The 24746-nt window shown below is 34.6% G+C and overlaps 1 protein-coding gene across 1 annotated transcript; it reads left to right on the forward strand.

The window, feature by feature from the left end:
* Positions 1-2331: 2331 nt before the first annotated feature.
* Positions 2332-5050, forward strand: LOC141723292 (putative LRR receptor-like serine/threonine-protein kinase At1g53440). Its single transcript, XM_074525092.1, has 10 exons — positions 2332-2346; positions 2969-3040; positions 3119-3190; positions 3354-3425; positions 3497-3568; positions 3871-3942; positions 4019-4090; positions 4540-4605; positions 4733-4792; positions 4982-5050. The coding sequence occupies exons 5-10, from the start codon at positions 3558-3560 to the stop codon at positions 5019-5021; spliced, it is 321 nt and encodes a 106-aa protein (XP_074381193.1). The 5' UTR covers positions 2332-2346; positions 2969-3040; positions 3119-3190; positions 3354-3425; positions 3497-3557; the 3' UTR covers positions 5022-5050.
* Positions 5051-24746: the final 19696 nt, after the last annotated feature.

Below are 24746 nucleotides of genomic sequence, written 5' to 3' on the forward strand. Positions count from 1 at the left end.
GATGGCTCATTTCCAGTTGCAGCTCTCATTGGTACATGAGGGCCCCTCTCTATGCAATCTACATAAGCATCATCTTGAGAAAGTAAGTGAAGATGCATTTTTACCTTCCAATGATGGTAATTATTTTTGTCCAGAAAAGGAATCTTGACTCCTACATCCTTCTTGTCCATCTTGTTGTTTGTTGTGATCTTTAAACTCTTTGTTCTACAAGAGCTTGCTCTGATACCAATTGTTAATCCCTCACAATGCAACAAGAATTACAGAAGGGGGGTTGAATGGAATTCTTGAACCTTTTTCAAAAAGAATATAAAATGTTCTATCTTAATAATATATAAGTGTTTGATTTGCAAAGTGCGGAATAAGAAGTTAGTAAAATCAAAACACAAGTAATTAAAAACACAAGTCTTTAAAAAACTTCTGGTGGATTTGAATGTATCCACCAGAGATATATATTATATCAAGAGAACTCTGTGTAGAAAGATTAGCTCACAGCTGCTTACAAATATGAACAACTAAGTTTACAGAGAAATGCTAAGGATGCAGCTTACAATTGTTTCTCTGAGATAATGTTCTTAGTCTTGTTCTTTTCGTTCTATTTGCTACTTCTTGGTTTATATATCACCACGATTACAAAGTAATAAGACAAGATAATAAAACAAAACCTATCAAGTCTAATACTATGCTGCTTCATTACTCTATTCCAGCATCTTTGAATATCTCCATAATAGCATGGAAATGGCATGCTTATTTGTTCTCTAAAACCCAGTTGAATAGGCTTCCACATTCCTTTTGCATATACTAGACGCACGTGACTGTGTTGTCACTGTTAACAGATGTTTGAATTGATTATCCATCAGGTACATGATCATCCGTCGGGTTGCCTTGTTGATCATCCGTCGAGTGGCATTGTTGTTTATCCGTCGGGTAGCTATTTGGCACTTGACTTCATTTCATTTATGCAGAATTACAAGACATCATCTATGTACAATTAATCAACCTATTCTGCATATCTAATTAAAGTCAGCATGACTTGAGTGCTACTACAGAATCTAAACAAGGTGTATGCAGAAATGTGCTACAGACTCATTATTACATAAGCTACTCACTCGATGGATAATAAATCATCATCCGTCGGGACTATGTTGAGTCATCCGTCGGGACTATGTTGATTCATCACTATGTAAAATCTACTAAGGTGTTTTGCTAATGAAATCATCAAGTTCACAACATATCCACAACAAGTGTTTACCTCTCCAGGCTTAAATCCCCTGGATGCATCTACGGATAGTGGATCTGACATAGGTGCAGATCGGCAACTTGTTGACAATGATTCAGATTTACCTGATGAGTCACAAGGACCAGAAAGGATTCCAGTGAAAGCACAGTTCACTACAAGAAAATGTCAATAGACATCACACATTAGACATCGGTTAGGTTTGCCACTGATGTTAAAAGAATTTATAACATCACCCCGTGTTTTTATGATGTCTATGTTGTTTTAAAACATCGGTTATTTTAAAACTGGTGTCTAAAGTTCTAAAAAAAAATTCACTCCCCGCCCACTTTAGTTTTGTTTCCGCCTTAGCCAAATAAATTTCCCCCCTTAGCAAATATTCTTCCCCCTTTTTATTTTTCCCGCACGAGACACATAAGCTCTCTCTCATCCGACTCTCTCGCCCCGACTCTCTCACCCCACCATCATCATCTTCACCACTCACCACCCCCACTCACCAACATCACCGCCGCTCTGCTCACCACCATCATCTCCACCACTCACCACCATCATCTCCACCATCTCTCTCCATTTTTCTATGCTAAGCTCGTAAGAGGATAAGCTTGAATTAGGATCTTCTCTACTTGGTTATCATTTTAGAAACTCGAATTGGTAAGTGAATTTACTATGTTATTTTGAAATAGGGTCTTCTCTGTGAGTAGTTTTCAATTGGGGTTTTTTAAAATCGAAATCCTGAATTTTTAATTTTGGTTTTTTTTTGAAATTGTAACCCTAATTTACTTATTTGAATATGTTTAATAGAATTGACGTTACCGGAGATGATATTAGTATTAGTACATCACTGTCGCTTGTTATTTATCTGTTGCTTTAAATTTTATATCTGATGATGAGCTTTAGATTTACTAGAATAATTTTGATTGGTTGCATAAATAAGGAACTACATATGTATGTGATAGTTAAAGTACATGTGAAAGAAAACTGATCCAATCTATGATCTTTTTGTTTATTTTGGTTTTATATTATGACCTTTTACTTGCCTTTTAGTTTGGATCTAGAGGAATGAACATCTAAAAGCTTGTTTGTGCTCGTCAGCTGGATCTTTCCTGCAAAAGGTCGTCACTGATTAATGATGTATCACATATTTATGTTCGAAATAGCTCATGTTGCTTTAATTTTGTGGAAAGTTGAAACAGATGTATGTGTTATGCTCTGTAGTTGACAAAACAAAAATTTTGTTGAACACTATGACCTGGTTTAGTTTTGGTTGAGTCTTGTATGTGTCTAAAAATAACATGTTGTTAGTTAAAACTTAAATATGGATACTACTTTTAGTATTCTGATTTCTGTATTATTGTTGCAATGATTCTGTATTGGCTACTAAGAACTTGATGCTTATTAACATGATTCGCGGGGTTGAATGATGTGGGAAACTTCAGATCTTATAATAAGACTAATACATGATTAAGCTCCCAAATGAATAGGTTTGGTGATCATGTGAATTTCTCATCTGGGCCTTCTTCTCACTCGAGGTTCATGCCTCTGAGTCCTCGGAGGAACCATTCCCAGAGCTTTTGGTCAGCTTCGCGCTGTCTTTCTGTATGGTTTTGTTGTGATACTTGCTAATTTCTTGTCTGCATTTTTTGGTGCAGTGTAGTGAACTAAACATATCTTTAAATTAAGCTTCCTAGCATGACCTCTTAGAGTTGTAGTAAATTAGAACTCTCCTTTCTACAGATCCCTTTTGGGGAATCGTATCCAAGGTTCGATTCCTCAGGAACTAGCCAACATCGCTACTCTTCAGGAGCTGTAAGTGAAAATGTGATCTATATGACTTGGATTTCAAGTATAACCTTTGGTTGACTTAATCTGAGCTGAACTTTTCAGGTTTTTGGAAGATAATCTACTTGAAGGGCCTATTCCTCGAAACTTTGGAAGTTTGATTGGCTTGAGGAGATTGTAAGAATTACAATTACATGCCTAAAGGGTTCTTCATGGAGGGCTTTTATCTATTACATAATGTGTTCTCATTTTTATCATAATTAAAACATAATTACATAATGCTTTAACACTTCTATCATTATTTATCTATTGATGGAAATCTTGCAAACAATCTTCACAGCGTTGTTTCTGCAAATAAATTAAATGGAACAATACCAGAAACATTTGGCAACCTGAGGAATCTAGAGGATTTGTAAGTACTACTTCATCTATACTGTATATTTCTAAGTTTAACATAGTCTTAAAATTATCTACTCCTTGCAGTAGGATAGATGGGAATGATTTCTCTGGGAAGATACCCGATTTCATTGGAAACTGGATAAATATGACAAGACTGTGAGTAATTTTCGTCGATTATGCTTCAGTTTGGTTCTACTTGGTTGTTAGTACATATTCTAGAAACTACGGTTACATATACCTCTCAATAAACTTCAAATTTTGTGCAGGGACTTGCAGGGAACAGGACTGGAGGGTCCAATTCCATTGAGCATCTCCCGTCTGAGAAATCTAATAACACTGTAAGAACTGCTCAAATATCTAGCCAATGTTTAATACCTTCATGACTTTCTATCATTGTAGTTGATTTTTGGTTTGGACTTTTGAGATCAGTTGATTACTTCTGTGCTTTCTGTTGATAGGAGGATATCTGATCTGACTGGAAGAAATTCGACTATCCCAGATTTAAAAGATATGCAATCCTTGCATGTGCTGTAAGTCGTACATAAATTTTGTCTGATGCAGATATGTTTCCATGAAAAAATTAGTTAACATTTATTTCTTTTGCAGGATATTAAGAAATTGCTTGATCAATGGTGCACTTCCAGAATACTTTGGAGTACTTGGTCAACTAAAAACCCTGTAAGCTAACTTTTATTATTGCTCAATCCGGTACTAATTTCTGGTAATGGAGTTCCTCACAATGTATGTCTGTGCATCCCCGTGTGAGGGATTACAATGTACTATATATGTTTTCACAGATGCATTAGTCGATACAAGCACACAACAGAGACCTATATTTTTAAGTATTACTATATAGAATTCATTAGCACATTCAGAGACTCTCCTTATAATAATTTAGTTACACTGTTCTGTCTACGCATATAAAGAAGAACATTGTAAATTATGAGGGTACTTCTGGATTTTACCAGATTCAATGGCGCTCTTAAACGACCTTAGTATACAATATCTGTATGTGAATTTGTTTCAAATACTTCTTATAAGAAATTATTACCTGTTTACTTTAGCCTCTATGTAATTTGCAAAATAATGTACTCAGAAGTGTGACACCAACTTGTAATCGAATGTAGGTATCTCAATCACAATTCATTGACTGGAGAGATACCAAGTTGGATTTCTGGCAGCAAAGAAAATTTGTTAGTTCTTTACACAGCTTTTAGTTCAATATATCATCTAGATTTAGAGAAACCACATGCCAGGATGGATCATTATTAAGTTCCATGTTTATCATATTCATAAATTTCATAATTGTATTGGCTGCAGTGATGTATCTTACAACAATTTTTCATGGAGAGCTAAATATAACTGCCAGCCATCTAATGTGTAGGTTTCTTCCTGCTCCATATACTCTCTAAACTAAATATCAATATTTCTTTAAATTCCTTTTGTATCTTTTATAGGAATCTTGTATCCAGCATGTCATCTTCAAATAACAATTCGTAAGTTTCTATAGACATGATATCTACTAGTTTTTAATAAGCACGCCATGAACTAGCTTAGTTTATTTTGTAGAGTTGCTTGGTGCATAAAGAAAGATCTTCCCTGCTCCTGAAAACCTCAATGTAAGTGCAACAACAATCTTACTCTTCAACTATGATGTTGAGTTGCTTCCAAATCAAGATCACCTCCATATTCTGAGACAAAGAGCTATTGTGAAACCCGCAGATTACTCACTTTTATCAACTGTGGAGGGGCTACAACGGAGTGGGAGTCATGGACTGGATATAGCTGCTCTATTACAAAGTCCTCAAGCATCAAAGTAAAGTTATTGCAAAACCAGCTTACTAGTGTGCACAGCTTTGTATCATAACAGGGGGAACTAGTGTGACTCTTAATTTGGTTGATCTGATCTTGCTGAAAATCCTGTAAATATTTCATCAAATAATCTTTGTAGTTTGCACTGGCAGTGTAGAATTTCAAATATAATTAATTCTCAGATCTTCCAATTACAGCATTTAACTTCAAAAATAAAAATAGTGCTGAAATACTGAGATGCAAACACGTATTTTAATGAATTAATACTGATGTCAAAAAATAATAGTACATCACTTTTAATGAATAAATACTAATATCTCAAAAATAATTATACATCATTTTTAAAGAAGAAAAACTGATGTCAAAAAAGTTAATGTACATCATTTTTGATAAAAAAACTAATGTCAAAGATAGACATATTCTAGTGTAAATTGAACATAGACATCACTTTGTTTGGGATATAATTGATGTTTATGTGCAACTATAGACATCGCATTTTACTGAATAAATCGATGTTTAATATCTGATTTTACATCACCTAAAAGAAAATATATGATGTCTATGTGGTAAAAAACATAGTTCATTATATGTTTAATCTGTTGTAATAAGTGTAATTTATTTATTAAATTATTTATTTCTAACATTTTTTTGTAAAAAAACAATGCATGGACATCAGTTTTTTTTCCAGAAACGATGTCTAAGCTAGTAAAGACATCGGGTTATGGCCGATGTCTAGAATAGACATCACCGACATCAACATCGGTTGCCAAACAGCATAGACATCGGCCAAAAACCGATGTCTATGGATTTTTTTCTTGTAGTGGTTGTTTATTGACAGTCAGTGTCCTAAGCGATAAATTTGTTGCAAGCTTAACAATGTAATCAAGGCTATAATACGAAGACCTGAATCGGGGTTAGTCCTCTGTGAACCAAACCAGTTGCACTAGGCGTCAATAGCTCGCGAAAGGAATCTGGGTATTATTTTTAGAAGAATTTTTAAATTAAGGAACGTACTTGGATTGAACGTTTATCTGTTAAAGTACGAGAAGAGGTGCGCCGGGTATACAGCTAAACTGCTCTAGAGATTGGCGAAGCTCAAAGTTTAATTGTTACATTAAATAAATTAATTTAGTGGACTTTAATATAATTTATTTAATAAACTTAAAATAATTTATTTTATAAACTTTAAATATATTTATTTTATAAACCTAAATTAATTTATTTATATAAGTTATATTTAAGTTTATTTTATAAATTAATTTAATTATAATTCAAACTTAAATCAAAAGAAAAAAAGAAAAAAAAAACAAAATAAAAAAAAACAAAAAAAGAAAGAAAAAGGAAATGAAATAAACAAAAAACCTGGCAACCAAATGGTCGCAGGTTAGAAGATCAGGAGGTTGGTTTTTGTTTTAGTTTTACAATTTGTTAGTCTTAGGTTTTTATGTTAACAAGTAAAGAAACCAAAATCTAATTGTTCGCATGTTGCTAACTACAACGTCGTAGGTTGGCATTTTTGCTGGTTCAAAAATCCTTAGTCGCGGGTTAGCAGTCCAAGCTCCTCAGCCATAACTTTATTGATTAATTCAATTAATTAGTGTGGCTCAATTTCAACCACATATTTTCAATTGAATATAAAGTCTACACAAGCAACAGAAGCTTTCAGCAATCAGATTGTTCTGTTCATCTTCTCTCCCAAGAGAGCTGGTAAAAATAAAAGCAAAGAAAATACAGAGAAGCTCAAGCTCATTGTATATCCGTTTAAGTTCTCACCGGAGTAAAGTTATTCTGCTCGGTTTAACTCTTGTTTATTCATAGGGGCATTATAAACATTACTCGGTAATTAAATCCTTGTACAAACAAAAGTTAGATCATTGTATAGGATTTGATTTCTAAATCTTTGTAGAAGCTTGGAACTTTGTTATTCTTAAATTGTAACCGGCTAATTTACCAGAGTGTAGCAACACCCCTCGCGGATTTTTATACGAATACATATTTCCTCGAATATCTTGTGTTCCTCATTTTATCGTCCCAAACACTATTCCTTTCAAGAACATGAAACCATTAATCGAGCAATAAATTTTATATCCGCAAAAGATTCGAAAGAATTTTTTAATTCAGTGATTATCGTATTCAACCCCCCCTTCTACGATAATTCAGGACCTAACACATACATATCAATAAAAACTCTTTTAGAAATAGCTTTGCGGGTTTTAAATATTACCCAGTTGCGTATGCAATCCTATTATTACATAATTCTCTTATCAGTTAGGGTTCTCACATGATACAGGGTATGACTTACAAGGTATTGAACACGGTTATTTAGAGACATGGTATATAAAACAGTTTATAAAGATTTCCATGGTCCAAAATATAAAACAAGATGAAAGATTTATGTGAGGTTTCAACAGTGCATAAATAGAGAAGTTCAAGTACAATAGTTCTGGAATAAGGTACAATAATATACAGTAGGGTTAAACAGAGGAAAAACTGGAAAATATCCCCCCTTATCTACCCCTAACTTCTACCTAACTACTACTACTGCAACCAACACTAGTTCTGAAATACAACATAAAAAGAAAAAGGGATCCTGGGATCTGACCAAGTATCCCAAAGCCTACCAGTGCTAAAAAAGAAACAAACAAATAACAACTATTACGGGCTCCACCAGATGTCCTGTCTGATCTCACAACCTCGCTATCCATCAAGAATCTCCCTCAACACTGCCAGCATCCAACAAATGATCTTATGCACCCTCTAGGCCTCAGCCTCTGCATCACTAGTAGATGGTCCCTCGTCCAATCTTCTCCGGGCAACCTGCTCCCCCATCTGAATCCGGACTCTCTAGTCATCCTCCATAACTGAAGTCCTTTTCCTAGACTCTCGAGCTAGCCTATCCACTAGAGCTCCCAACTCAAGAATGCGGGAGTAAATAAAATTTCGATCTTGGGCTAACTTGCCTCCAATCTGGGCAGGCATAGTCGTAGAAGGCATAGCAAGATCTCGCTCAGGGGATGGAATCTCTGGAATGGGTCTTAGGGGAGACACCTGCATAGGGACCTCACTGCTCTCTAATGGATCCTCCTCAGGGTCTGAACTAACATACACAGGCTCCTCTGAAGAGGGCGAAATAGGGTCAACTAGGGTACCGGTCAAACTAATCTCTGAGTCGGAATCACTACCACTACTGGGGTCCTGAGATGAAATATAAAATAGTAGCCAAGATACAACATTAGGGTTGAATAAGACTTCAAATAACTCCACACCCTAACTCTAGTTGCTACCTTGACCTAATCTATTTACTTAGACTGTACCTAATAGTCTAACTCAACTCTATATGAGTCGACACACTCTGGCAATATATATACACCCAAATACCCTTTTATCCTAACTTGTCTCAGGGACTAGATCATGTTGCTCTGATACCAACTTGTCCCTCAATCTCGGGGTTAGGAAATGAAGACCCACACACCATTAACTAATATAATAACAGCGGATATAATAAACCCCGATTAAACACTAACAGGATCTAAACGGGATTAAGTATGAGACAAGATTACAACTACAAACCAGAATAATAATAAGTTTAAATTTATTCGATTCCGACATGGAACTGAAAGATAACCCATTATATCTGATCCAACTGAAACAATCCTTCCAACTTAAAATATTTGAGCAAAGAATCTCAACTGCCATGGTTAGTAAAATATGTGAGAAAAGAATCTCAACAAGTAACTATATAAACAGTTCTATAATGCAGTAACAATATCAATATCAATATACGAGGCATTCTACTTTAAATATCAGGTGGTAGATTTCTATATCTGGCTATAAAAGGGTTATGAAGAAGGATTTGGGCTTTCAGGAATCAAAGCTCAGGTTAGGGTGAAAGCCGACATTTATCTCAAATCATTACCAGGACTTCAAAGTGTTTCTCAATAGAAGGAAACAATCAATCAGACTTTGAAACTTATCATCAATGTAAAGTGACAGGGTTCACAACATTATAATCAAAATGAAGACTCGAGTTTTTCCATTTCATTTCATTTCATCTTTTAAAGAATAAGGAGCAACTGCTCCAAGTATATAAACATTTTTATCTTTATAAAGTATAAGAGAACCTTTGATTGGAATATCCATCTTGAAATTATAATACGGGTGATCAGCCCGTACCGACCTCCATTTGGTCGTTATGGTACCTATGGCATTATATCCTTATATTGGACTAGCCCCGCTAGCCTCTTACGTGACTGGACTAGTCCTACTAGCCTCTTACGTCTCTATCCAATCCATCAGGAATTCATTTGGAAAACCTTGTATTGGAAGAAGGAAAAGAGTTGACGAAATTCATTTTAGCATTACTAAGAATGTGAAATCATTTGGACTCAATCAAGTCCAAAATCATCCTTAAGTTCAATTTAAGATTTCAAGGAAAATGAACAGATCAAGCGTAAACAAGTATCAATATAAAGGAACTGAATCAAATGATAAACAGGGTTAACTAGTTCCAATTCATGAGAGTTTCAACAATCAACTCATGACAGGGTTCATGGGTCAACGAAGAATTTGGATTGATCAAGAAATTAAGTAAGGAAGAATGTAAAAGTTCTTGTAGGGTTTACGGTATCAGAAGATAACAAAGGAAATAATACGATATTCAGGGTACGAATCAACAGGGTTACTATAAAGGATCGAACGTGGTCTGATATCAAATTGTCAAAAGAACAATATCAGGGTTTCTCAGAATCAATAACAGGTATATCACAATTGCAATAAAAAGCCTCTAGATAATCATGGCATAAATAATTTCCTCTCTATAAATAATTCACAAGAGAAGGAAGAGTTACTTTCCTTAAATCGCTTTCCTGCTTAACGGGTACAGAGCTACAACCACCTAAGATTCATTTCCCTTTTCTAGCCTGAAAGCCTCCGTTATCCGGATCTACAATCCAAAATAGAATCCTTAATCAGCAACTTACTCGACACTCGACGTTTCTCAGAACGCCTAGCGATTACCACATATCGCGATAACTTTTAACTCGTATACACATGCATAATCATAGTATACTCATATAACACATAGCAAGTATATACTTGAACATATTCTCATAGCATGCATTACGATATACTCGTATACTCCAAATTTACAATTAATCATCGAATCACATAGTACGACTCAACGATATCACATAACATATTATACCTCAATACTCCAAACCCTAATTATATAACCTTATGTCAAAACAACTCATCCTTTCCTTTTTAATCCCAAAATTCAAATCAAAAACACATAGTAAACCAAACAAATAACTCGACAACCAAACAACTTATTCCTTTCTTTTTAACTCAAAAATTTGAACCAAAATAATGTAACCAAGCCAAGAAATCAACATGTAACCACTTATTGTCATCATGCATTCACTTAATCTTACATGCAACTTTATAAATCATATATCACTTAATAACAATCATCTTGCAAGTTCAAAGCAAGATAAACCATATAGTTCAAATCAAAAACTACCCATTCGAGTTCTTTCCTTTAAAACGGAACTTGACTACAACTTAAATTAAATAAATCATTTCATAACGATCATTTATCACAAAGACTCGAATCAAACAAGTTATTTGATCTACTTCCTTCTTAAAAAAAGCACCATTCGGCCCTAATTAACAAGACAACATGCAACTCTTAAATTAACATGCAAAGTCAATTTTTATATTTAAAGCTTATCTTCACTCAATTCTTAACAAGAAAACCCTTTAAACTATTTTTCTTTTGCATAAAATCGAACCAGAATCCAATCATCAACATGCAAGTCCAAAAATTATCTATTAACTAGCAATGATCAACATGCAAGCCCAAAAGTTAATTATTAACTAACAATGATCAACATGCAAGTTTAAGAATCAAGCATAAACTCAAGTTCAAACCACAACTCATCCATTCAAATCATTTAAAAGAAAAACCGAACCAAAAATTAGATTTTTAAACCAAAACCCTTTGCAAAACTTGAATCAAAATCAAACCCCCACCCATTACAAGCAAAAAATCGAACCAACATCAAAACAAAATCAAAAAATAGCACATAATTTAGGGCACAATACTCTCTTAAGATCACACACCAAGAAATTATGTTTTCTTAGATATAACCAAGAGATGTTGATGCAAAAACCTTCTTAAACAATTACATGCAAAGAGTATATAGATAGAGGAATGAAAATGATAAAGATCAATGATAAGATCTTTAAATTCCAAGTAGAATTTAGTGTTGCATGCAAGAGAGAGAGAGAGAGAGAATTCGGGAGAGAGAGGGAGAAAAGAAAAGAGAAAGAAAGAGTGATCCAAGAGGAAGAAGAGAGTGGGGAGGAAGGAAGGAAGAGTGGGTGCATTTATAAGTGAGTGGAGGGGCAAAATAATCTTTTGCCAACTAATTCTAGAAACTTCTTTTCTTTTATTCAAAAACTCAAAAATGAATTTGGATAATACATAACTCCCTCAGAAAAGGTGAAAATGACATGAATAAAAATTTTAGAATATAGATTTTGAAATCAGCTTTCTAACCATATTTTAAAATAATTTTTGAGCATACGATTTATTTTATTTGAATTTTACAAGGTTACGCTTAAAATAAAAATACAACCCGATAAAATCATTTTAAAATACGCCGATCATGAAATAATTTCATCAATCATTTTTAGAAAGTCTCTAGGACTATTTTGAAGATAATAAAGCAAATTTCATGCATTTACCATACTCAGATAATTTTATAAAAATATATAAAGGTTCAATAAACCTTATTTAAATAATATAAATCCCTTAAAATCATTTAAAAATTTCCAGATCACATAATCATGCACATTAACAGGCAACAACAAAAACTCACATATCATGACTCATTTTGAAATATGCTTAAGCATAAAAATTTCTCTTTTTTATTAATATTCAATTTTCGCATAACGGGTCGCGTCCTGACTAACGGCCCGACGCTGAGCGTTTTCAATTACGCTTCACAATCATACTCTCTATACTAGCTGACATGTCAAATTGGAATATAATATTCATTTAAATATTTCTATTTAACACATAATTCATATTCATATGCTTAAACACCTTAATCCCTTTTCAAGACGGGTTCCATTCAACTTGACGGTCCGACAACACAGCTTAGCCTTTTAAATGACTCATCAAACTGAAGCGAGTTACTTTACGTTCCCAGTTACTATTATACAATGATAACAGTTAATCCATGTTAGGTCACACAACACTGTAGAGGGGGGTTTAATACAGTGTTTTCACAATCAAATCGATTTAACACAAGTATGTAACAAAGATTAAGTATATTGAATAAACTCTGTTATAATAAGAATTGTTGTTCTCTCTCAGTGATAAACAAATATCACTAAGAGCTGCTAGGTTACAATGTATAATCTTCTCGATAATGATAACACATATAGTCTAAACCCTAAGTCTGTCTTTATATAGTACACAGTTACAAGATAACTTCTAATTGATATGGAATATAATTTTATCTCCTAAAATATAAGAATCAGATATCTTTTACAAGTCTTCTTGTCTTCTAACTCTTTCCATGCATATCTTCTTTTGTTTTAGTCTCGATCTTCTACTGTAAATCAGCTTCCTTCCTTATATGAAAGTCTTCCCGCACTTAAGTTCTGATATGATCTTAAGTTCTGATATTAAGTTTTGACTTCCAGTAAGTCCTGATTTCAGTAAGTCCTGATATGTCCTGTTTGTTAAGATCTGAAAACTAAACATGAATCATATTAGACATGACATCTCAAAGATATCTAACAATGTCTCTCAACTTGTAAATTATGCAAAATATACAAGTTAATAGATTTGATGATGTCAAAAACATTTAAGTACAAATGCAATAAGAGTTTAACTAGATAACTAACTACAACTTACAGTCCTTGTAGCTTTTATGAATCTCACTAAGTCAATCTTAAACCATAATGATTCTTGACAAAGTTTGATATCAGCTTTTCTTCTTTAATCCTCAGGACTTGAGAGAGTGTAGTCTTGACTTGCTTCATCTCTTCATTTTGACTTCCAATCTGATAGATTGCAGTCCTTAAAGCAGAAATATGGTTTCTTTTTAAACCATCATTCAGTCTTATTACCCTAGGATGAGAAGAATCTTCATTGTAGCTTAGACATTTCTCATTCAGTAACACTTCAAGCTTAGCACTTTATTGGAATTTCACTTCCATCATCTTCAACAATACTAGGAATGAATTCTGTAACTCTTGAACCAGATATTCTTGCTTTATCTCTGATGTTCTTCAATATGAACTTTGACCATCTCCTGGTAATATCAGACTTTACCTCTAAAAGGTAATGAAAGAATTGAAGTTCTTTCAGTGATTTGTTCAGCACATATGATTCTGACATCTGATATGTCCTTCCATTTTCAAGAAATAGAATCATATTTTCCTTAACATTGTGCTTCTCATGAGCATCCAGTACCACTTGAACAGAGATAACCTTATCAAGTGTGTAACATCTTCAAGCGGTTTGTTAGTCAATAGAAATGGATCTCTAGTAGCAACTTCAATTCATGTCTTAATCTTAGCTTCATCATAACCTAGTCCAGCCCTGTCTCTTGGTTCTCTAGCATTTAACCCAATAGTCATGAAAGTAGACAGCAGTTGGCTTTTTTTTGGATCTAATGGTTTGACATTTTTTCCACAGAAGTTTCTTTTTATCAGCTACTTCCATCTTGTCTAAATCAACTTGAGCACTGTCAGAGGTTGATGTCTTGATGACTTTAGCAGAACTTGCTGTTTCAGTTATAACTCATTGTTCTTCACTCTGAACAACTTGAGCCTTGTCAGAGGTTGTCTTCGATTCTTCAGAAATCTTCTTTCTTTTCAGAGTTTGAACATCTTCATCTTCAGCAAGAGTGTCATTAGTAATTTGAACCATTTTGCATAGAGGTTTTATCAGGATTTGACAAATTTTCATCTTCTGTGGCTTAATTGGTTCATCAACTTTTCCTTTCCCTTTGTCTTTGGGATCAATCTCAGATTGTGATCTTGTTTTGGGCTTTGATGCCTCAGTATTTGACTTCTCCTTGATGACAATGCCTTTACCTTAGGCCTTGGAGGTTTCTTTGTAACAAAAGCTTTTGGCTTTAGATTTTTCTTTTCAGCTTTGAATCTAGCTTCTTCCTCCTTAAGATTTTTTAAATCCATTCCTGGATTATGCTTCAGAAATAATCTTCTAGCAATTTCCTCATCAAGTGTCTGAATCTTGGGATCCTTATAGTAGACAACAGTCTGCTTTCCCTTGAGCTTCAGAGTTTGCATGAACTTTTGAGAATCTTGACTTCCACCTTGTATCAGAACATCAGGCTTTGTCATCAGATTTTGCTCATCAGAACTTGTTATTCTTGAGTATCAGTACTTGCTATCAGATTTTGAGTTTTAGCAACTTCAGAACTTATCTTTTTTTTATGAGAAGATCTTATTTCATCTGTAATTAGTTTCCTAGAAGAAACCTTGATGCTGTGCTCTTTACTCTGAACTTGACATCTACCCTTGCTAGGGTTTCCCTGGTCATCACCTTCATCATCTTTCTTTTTCATTATTTGATCATTAGAGCATTTGGACTTAACTATCTTCTCCCCTTTTTTGGCATCATCTCATAATAAGAGTGAGAGAAGAAGTTCCACTGAAGATTGAATATTATTCAATTGAGCCTGTCGAGAAGCTTGATTTTCTAGAACCTCGGAGATTTGGTCCTGTTGCTTCTCTTGAGCTTTCTCAATTGCTTCTACCTTTTCAAGTGTAACTCTGGATATGTCGATTCAAATTCAACATTTGTTTGTCAAATCAGCACAAATTATTAGTAACCACAATTTTGATCAAAGCATTCATCAAGAAATACAGTTCAAGTAGATAAAGTAAAGATTAACAGCCTTCAATGGGAACATTCACATGCACATAATACGAGATAAACAAAGACTAAATCTTGCAATCAAAAGAAATTTCATTAAAATATTAAAAGAGTATATTTTATGAAATTTGTAGATTACATGCAAAAGACTACATGATAATCCTAGTCTAAGATGGTGAACATTAACAGCCTTGGTCTAAGAAGGAAAGCTATCGATTAGTTCCTCCTGTTGCTGACAACTAGCACTTCAAGACGGATGCTCCGTTCTTGCTGAAGAAGAGCCTCTCTCCGTTCTTCTTCCAAGCGATCAAGATGGAGTTGATTGTCCTTCTCAAAGAACAAGAGATTTTTCCGAACCTCTTGTGGAACCAAGTTCCATATCTCATGGGGGATGGCAGTGACGTGCTATTCCTGTTCCCAGTCACCACAACTGAACTCAACGTTGAAGTTTACATAGTACATAAACATGTTTACAAGAACCATTTTTATGAAAGAGGAAAATAGTGAGAATTAAAAGAGAGAGAATGATTCTATGTGAGAATAGAAGATGATTTGTCTGAGATGAAATGTCGGTTAAATAGCCAATGGAATATCAAGGGACTAGAGGGCTGATTAATGATTAAGTGTAGAGTTAACTTAATGAGCGTCTCCCTAGACACATGTGTAATGATTTAGGCAATATGTGAACAGTCAATATTTAAAGCATGAGTTAATGGGCACGAGAAATAAGTAATGATTATTGTGCACATGCAGTTTTTCAAGATAAACAAGTTTACCACTAACCCCATTGATTATGACTGTTTTTTTTATCTCACCTAATTATATTCTGATTAAATATGACCGTTTCAGTAATTACCACAAATAAGTCAAGTAAAAAATAATGCCACGTAAGCATCAGAGTTTCCATCAGGATTTAATATCAGAACTTGACTATTATCAGATTTTAACAGTCATCAGAATATGGCTTCTGTACTCAAAAAGTGAATGTTTGTATCTGTGATTCTTCATACAAATACTGACTTGTTTCTTCAGAGTTTTATCATCAAAACTTCCATCAAAACTTGTCCTCGGAATTTATGCATATGACACTTAACTGTTTATCTGAAACAACTTGATCACCAAAGTAATTTTCATTATTCATATGGAGTGAAAGTGTGTGTATTAGAAAATTATCAGATAAAGATTAAAATCTGATAAACTTCAGTACATCTTAGAAATAAGGCATAACTAAGAAAAATGTTTAAATCTGTCATTAATAATGAAGTCTACTATAGGATAAATTTGTGCATGAGTCCACCTCAACTGTTTGTGCTCATTTTATGCATCTTTTAGAATTCTTTTTCACAGTGGCTCCTCAGTGTAAATGAGTAACAACTGCTTATCAGAATTTATGCTATTATCAGAGTATTTCTCCAGTAATCAGAGAATGTGAAAAGTCACCAAGAAAAATTTATTTGCTTTTCTAATGCATATAACTTAATACCAGCAATGCATTTGGGTCTTCCCTTCCACATATTTACTCTAGATCTCAAAGGAGTACCTGACTTTAATTTTCTTTTTTTTTCTTTTCTTCTGATAAGTGAGGCTTATCAGCATTTAGGTTATCCTTAAGATTTACTGACATCAGAATTTGACAGATAAGATGCAAGAATCTAGTTTGTGACTTAGTAATAAGATACACAAAGTAAATTTGATTGCTTGTGTTAATGAATTTCCACATAAACAACTAATTTAAACATGGGATTTCTAGTATGTTAAAGATGACTAGGTCAGCATCTAACACAGTTATACTCATTGGATTGAATAGTCACAGAACATTCAAATCACTATCAGAGTATATAGATCTATATCAGATAACAATCAGCATTTAATGTATTTCAATTTAAGCACTTATCACATGGAAATAAGACAATCTTTAAACACTGATCATAAAGTCTAATGCATGAGAACAAAAACTAAGCAGATTTAGAGAAAGAACCTGAAACTATTCCAAGTTCAATTACCAGTCTTGTAAAGGTAGCTTCACATAGTCGTTTTGTGAAGATATCTGTTAGTTATTGATCTATTGGAACAAAATGCAATTCCACTGTACCTTCCATCACATGTGCCCTTATGAAATGGTACCTAATTCCGATGTGCTTTGTCATTGAGTGTTGAACTGGATTACCTGTCAAAACAATAGCACTTTGATTATCACAGTAAATAGGTATTTTAGAAAATTCTAACCCATAATCCAGTAACTGATTCTTCATCCAAAAAATCTATGCATAATAGCTTCCTGCAGAAATATATTCTGCTTCTGCAGTTTATGTGGAAATTGATTTCTGTTTCTTGCTAAACCAAGAAACTAATCTGCCTCCAAGAAATTGGCAGCTTGCACTTGTGCTTTTCCTATCTATTTTGCATCCTGCAAAATCTGCATCTGAGTAACCTACTAGCTTAAAATATGATTCTCTAGGATACCACAATCCTAGATCAGCTGTACCCTTGAGGTACTTGAAAATTCTTTTCACAGCTATTAGATGAGATTCTCTTGGATCAGCCTAAAAACTTGCACAAAGATAGGTAGCATACATGATATCAGTTCTACTTGTAATTAAATAGAGTAAAGAGCCAATCATACCTCTGTAGTTAGTAATATCTACTAATGAACCAGTATCTTTATCTAACTTGGTTGCAGTGGCCATGGGAGTTGATAAAGTTGAACAGTCTTGCATTCCAAATTTCTTCAGTAAATTTATGGTGTACTTGGATTGATTGATAAAAGTACCTTCTTCATTTTGCTTGACTTGAAGTCCCAGAAAATAACAAAGTTCTCACATCATACTCATTTGATATCTTGACTGCATTATCTTTGCAAACCTTTCACATAGTTTGGCATTTGTAGAAGCAAATATGATATCATCAACATATATATGTACCAAAAGTAATTCCTTTCCATTTTTGAGGTAGAACATTGTTTTATCAATTGTACCTCCGTGAAATCCACTTTCCAGAAGGAATTGAGCTAAAGTCTCATACCATACTCTTGGAACTTGCTTAAGGCCATAAAGTGCTTTGTCAAGCCTGTAGACATGATTTGGAAATTTTAAATCTACAAAGCCTGGAGGTTGTTCAAAATACACCTCTTCTTCCAATTCTCCATTGAGAAAATCACTTTTCACATCCATTTGAAAGACTTTAAACTTTTTGTGAGCAACATAAGCCAAAAAGATTCTTATGGCTTCCAATCTAGCAACTGGTGCAAATGTTTCATCATAATCAATACCCTCCTATTGAGAGTAACCCTTAGCAGCCAGCCTTGCTTTATTCCTTGTAATTATGCCATCACTATCAGTTTTATTTCTGAACACCCATTTTGTGCCAATAATGGATTTGTTCTTTGGTCTTGGCAATAGGGTCCAGACTTTATTTCTTTCAAATTCATTCAACTCTTCCTGCATTGCTTGCACCCAATCAGCATCTTGAAGAGCTTCTTCCACTTTCTTTGGTTCAGTCTGAGATAGAAAAGAATGATAGAGACATTCATTTGATGTTGCAGTTCTAGTTCTGACACCTGCTTCAGGATCTCCAATTATTAAGTCAGGTGTACGTGATTTGGTCCACTTGCTTGCAGATGGAAGTTGATTTCTAATATAAGATGTCATATCTAATATGATTCATGTTTAGTTTTTAGATTTTAACAAACAGGACATATCAGGACTTACTGAAATCAGGACTTACTGAAAGTCAGAACATAATATCAGAATTTAAGGTCATATCAGAACTTAAGTGTGGGAAGACTTTCATATAAGAAAGGAAGCTGATTTACAGTAGAAGATCGAGACTAAAACAAAAGAAGATATGCATGGAAAGAGTTAGAAGACTGAAAGACTTGTAGAAGATATCTGATTGATATATTTTAGGAGATAGAATTGTATTCCATATTAGTTAGAAGTTATCTTGTAACTGTGTACTATATAAACACAGACTTAGGGTTTACACTATATGTGTTATCATTATCGAGAAGATTATACATTATAACCTAGCAGCTCTTAGTGATATGTGTTCATCACTGAGAGAGAATAACAGTTCTTATTGTAATAGAGTTTATTCAATATACTTAATCTTTGTTACATACTTGTATTAAATTAATTTGATTATGAAAACACTATATTCAACCCCCTTCTACAGTGTTGTGTGACCTAACAATTGGTATCAGAGCTTATCTGTTAACACACATGCAGTAAAGATCCAAACAATCATGTCTGAAGAAGCACAAACTCCAACCAAGCCCACCAAAACTGAAGAAACTCAAAAGACTCAAACCCACAGTCGATATTAGACTATTAGGGTTCCCATACTGAGACCTTCTGAGTATCCCATATGGAAAGTAAAGATGGCTATGTTTCTGGAAGCTACAGATCCAGAATACCTTGACAGAATTAATGAAGGACCACATAAGCCTACCAAGCTCTTTGTTGTAGTTGCTGATCAACCAGCAAAGACCATACCAAAGGAGAAAGATGAGTACACAGCTGAAGACATCTCATCTATTGCCAAGGATGCAAGGGTAAGGCATTTGATGCATAGTGCCATTGATAATGTCATGTCAAACAAGGTAATTCATGGAAAAACTGCAAAGGAGATATGGGAGTCTTTAGAGACAAGATGCCAGGGAACTGATGCAATCAAGAAGAATAGGAGGATAATACTCAGTCAAGAGTATGAGCACTTTGACTCAAAATCTGATGAGTCTTTAACTAACTTATATGACAGGTTTCTCAAACTCTTGAATGATCTGTCACTAGTGGACAAGGAATATAATCTTGAAGATTCAAATCTAAAATTTCTTTTAGCTCTTCCTGAAAATTGGGATTTGAAGCCTACTACCATAAGAGACAACTATGACCTTACTGAAACTACTCTTGATGAAATTTATGGTATGCTCAAGACTTATGAACTTGAGATGGATCAAAGGAGCAAGAGGCATGGAAGAAAGTCAAGGATAGTTGCTCTTAAGGCTGAGGAGGAATCTCCTAAAATGGCTGCCTCAAAAAGGGGCAAAGGAAAGGCTCTCATCATAAAGTCTGATTCAGAGTCATCATATTCTGATGATGATGATTCAGAAACTGAAAGTTTACCTGAAATAGATGCTGATGAAAAGATGATGAAATTGTGTGATATTATGGTAAAGGTTATCACAAAGATAGCCTACAGGAAATTCAGAAAAGATAAGAAGTTTTCCAGGAAAAGTGGAAGTTCTGATAAGAAAGGGTTCAAAAAGCCTGAAGGCAAGGGAGGAAAGTCTGACAGAGGAGACAACTCAAATGTCAAATGCTACAACTGTGGTGAAAGAGGCCACATATCTCCTGACTGCAAGAAAGGAAAAAGTGACAAAGGCAAGGCACTTATCATAAAGAAGAAAAGCTGGACATACACTTCAGATTCTGAACATGAGGTGAACTATGCCATGATGGCAAATGCTGATAGCAGTCCTGAAACTACTGAATTGAAGGAAAAACAAAGATATAAACTCTGTACCTCCTAGATTAGGAGTTAAGAGTCAGTCTGTTAGGTTTAAACCATAAAATCCTTGTTTTCATTATGGTAGTTTATGGCATTCCATTTATACTTGTAAGGAATATCATAGTTTGAACTATGATTATTATCAAATAAAACCTTCTATGAAGAAAGTTACTTTAATTCCTTCTAGTGTAAAGTCTGATACAAAGTCTGATATAAATTCTGATAAACAGCATGTTAGCATAAACTCTGAAACTAAATCCGCTGCAAATGCTAACAAACTTAAAAAGACCAAAGGATCCAAGAAAGTCTGGGTCCTTAAAACTAACCATTAGTGGTCTTTGTGATTACAGGGAAACAGGAAAAACATCCTAGTGCTGGATAGTGGATGTTCAGGACATATGACTGGAAATAAAGCCCTGTTATCAAACTTTGTGAAGAAAGCTGGCCCGGGAGTTTCTTATGGAGATGACAACATGGGAAAAACTCTGGGATATGGCAATATAAATCTTGGAAATGTCATTATTGAAAAAGTAGCTCTTGTCTCAGGACTTAAACATAATCTGCTAAGTGTAAGTCAAATCTGTGAGAGAGGTTATCATGTGGATTTCTTTGAAGAACACTGTGAAGTTATAAGCAATTCTACAGGTAAAGTGGTTCTGAAAGGTTACAGACATGGTAACATTTATGAAGCCAGACTTTTAACAAGTTCTGATGGTTCTACAATCTGTCTGTTGAGTAGAGCATCAATTGAAGAAAGCTGGAATTGGCACAAAAGACTCTCTCATTTAAATTTCAACAACATAAATGAGCTTGTAAAGAAAGATCTTGTGAGAGGACTGCCAAAATCAGTATTTGCTCCTAATGGCCTTTGTGATTCATATCAAAAGGCAAAATAAAGAAAATCTTCTTTCAAGAGCAAAACTAAATCTTCAATTCTTGAGCCTTATCATCTACTGCATGTTGATCTATTTGGTCCAGTCAATGTCATGTCTATTGCAAAGAAGAAATATTCTATGGTTATAGTGGATGAGTTCACAAGGTACACTTAGGTGTATTTCCTGCACAAAAAGAATGAAATTGCATCTACTCTAACTGATCATGTCAAACAGCTGGATAAATTGGTCAAAGATTCTGTTAAAATTATAAGAAGTGATAATGGCACTGAGTTCAAGAATTCAATCATGGAAGAGTTCTGCAAAGAGCATGGAATCAAACAGGAATTTTCTGCACTTAGAACTCCACAGCAAAATGGAGTTGTAGAAAGAAAGAACAGGACTCTCATTGAAGTTGCACGAACAATGCTTGATGAAGCAAAGCTACCAACCTACTTTTGGGCTGAAGCTGTGCAGACTGCTTGTTTTACACAGAATGCTACACTCATAAACAAGCATGGAAAAACACCATATGATATGGTGAAGAAAAAGAAGCCAAATCTAAAATACTTTCATGTATTTGGATGTAAGTGTTTTATTCTTAAGACTCATCATGAACAGCTGTCAAAATTTGATCTCAAAGCTGATGAAGGAATTTTTTTTGGATATCCACTTTCCACAAAAGCCTTCAGAGTCTACAATTTAAGAAAAAGAGTTATCATGGAATCTATCAATATATCTTTTGATGATAAGAAGATTACTGGACTTGAAGATTTCAATTATCATGATCAGCTGAGATTTGAAAATAAAGATTTAAACATTGATACTGTGAATTCTGATGACTTAAACTCTGATCATGTAAGTTCTGACGGGTTAAGTTCTGATGTCATTAAAACTATGGTAACAACTCCAAAAGAAAATGCACCTTTCCAGGGGGAGCAAGTTGAAGATCCTACCACAACTCAAGACTCTCAAGAAGCATCAGAACCTGTCACTAGCTCTTCAAGTTCTGATTCATCAAGTTTTGATGAGCCAAATTCTGAATATTCTGGAAACTCTGATACTTCAAGTCCTGTAGGATCCAACTCAAATTCTGAAGTTTCAGATAGCATAACTACAGGGGGAGCATCAAAAAATGCTGATGGAGATAGCATGGATCATGGGGGAGGATCCAGTTCTAGAAATCAACTTCCATCTATAAGGAATGTGTGACCTAACAATCCACATAATCATTTAACCTTTTATTAGCATAAATTCACAATTATGACATAAAATTATAATTTATTCACTTAATCACGTCACGAAATTCCCAATCGCTACAATATACCCCCTTAAATGGATTTTATCCTCAGAATCTAGTCTAAACAAATAAATGGGGATACTTCTCTCGCATTTCACTTTCTAATTCCCACGTCGATTCCTCTATCTTAGGATTTCTCCACAATACTCTAACTAGAGGTACAACTTTATTTTTGAGTGTCTTCTCTTTTCGATCTAAACTCTGAACAGGTTGTTCAACGTAAGACAGATCTTGCTGAATTTCTATTGGTTCCAACTCGATCACATGACCGTCATCAGCATTATATACAAGAGAAACGTGAAACACGTTATGAAGATGTTGCATATGCGGAGGTAATGCTAGCTCATATGCCACTTTTCCAACTTGTCTTTGCACTTCGAAAGCTCCAATATACCTAGGACTTAACTTTCCTTTCTTCTCGAATCTGGTTAAACCTTTTCATGGAGATATCTTTAGCAATACTTTGTCTCCGGGTTCGAATAGCACATCCTTTCGGCTCTGGTCCGCATACTTTCTTTGTCAATCTTGAACAGTTATCAGCCTTTTGCGAATCACTTCCACTTTCTCTTCCGTTTATTGTATTAATTTTGGGCCTAGCAGCTTGCGCTCACCAACTTCATCCCAATAGGTAGGGGATCTGCATTTTCTTCCATACAATACTTCATAGGGCGGCATGCCGATACTCATGTGATAACTGTTATTGTAGGAAAACTCAATCAATGGTAAATGATCATCCCAATTTCCTTTAAAATCCAATGACCATATTCTCAGCATATCCTCGATCATTTGAATAGTCCTTTCGCTTTGTCCGTCTGTCTGCGGATGATACGCGGTGCTCATTTTCAACTTCGTTCCCAAATGATCATGAAATTGTTGCCAAAATCTTGAGTTAAATCTCGAATCTGTATCAGACACGATAGACTGGTACTCCATGGCGCATTACGATTTTATCCAAGTATAGCTTGATCAACTTTTCCAATGAGAATCTTTCGTTGATAGGAAAGAAATGCGCTGATTTTGTCAGTCGATCGACTATTACCCAAATCGCATCATGATTAGACTAAATCTTTGGCAATCCTACCACGAAATCCATCGCGATATGCTTCCATTTCCATTCGGGTATATCCAGTGGTTGAAGCAATCCACTCGGATGCTGGTGTTACGCTTTCACTCTTTGACATGTATAACATTTACTTATCCATTCCGCGATCTCCTTCTTCATGTTTGGCCACCAATAACTCTCTTTCAAATCCTTGTACATTTTCGTACTTCCAGGATGAATCGAAAATTTTAATTCCACAACATTAGGAATTTAAATATGTGAGCCAACGCGATATATTCCTTTTTCATCCTTTTGAGCTCTTGCTTCTTCTCCATACAATTTGCTCTTTTCGTAGTTCATCACTTGTTCTTAACAACATCGAATCTTTTCAAAGATTTTTGGATGAAATGCCATCGCATACATTGCTTCATTTGCAACTTCAGGAACTCGTACTTCTATTTCCAATTTCTCAAATTCCTTGATCAACTCTTCAAACGAAGTCAACACATTCAACCTTTTCTTGCGACTCAACACATCCGCTACAAAGTTCGCCTTCCCGGGATGATAACTTATCGTACAGTCGTAATCCTTGATCAATTCCAACCATCTCATTTGCCTCATGTTTAGTTCTTTAAGAGTAAAGATATACTTTAAGCTCTTGTGATCCGTATAAATCTCATACTTTTCTCCGTATAAATAGTGCCTCCAAATCTTAAGAGCAAACACTATTGCTGCTAATTCCAAATCATGCGTAGGATACTTTTGTTCGTGCGGCTTTAACTGCCTTGACGCATATGATATTACATTTCTGTGTTGCATTAACACGCAACATAGTCCTTTATACAAAGCATCGTTGTAGATTACAAACTCGCCTTTTT

The sequence above is a fragment of the Apium graveolens genome, chromosome 5 (genome assembly GCF_009905375.1).
Source record: "Apium graveolens cultivar Ventura chromosome 5, ASM990537v1, whole genome shotgun sequence".
In the NCBI taxonomy this organism is placed as follows: Eukaryota; Viridiplantae; Streptophyta; class Magnoliopsida; order Apiales; family Apiaceae; genus Apium; species Apium graveolens.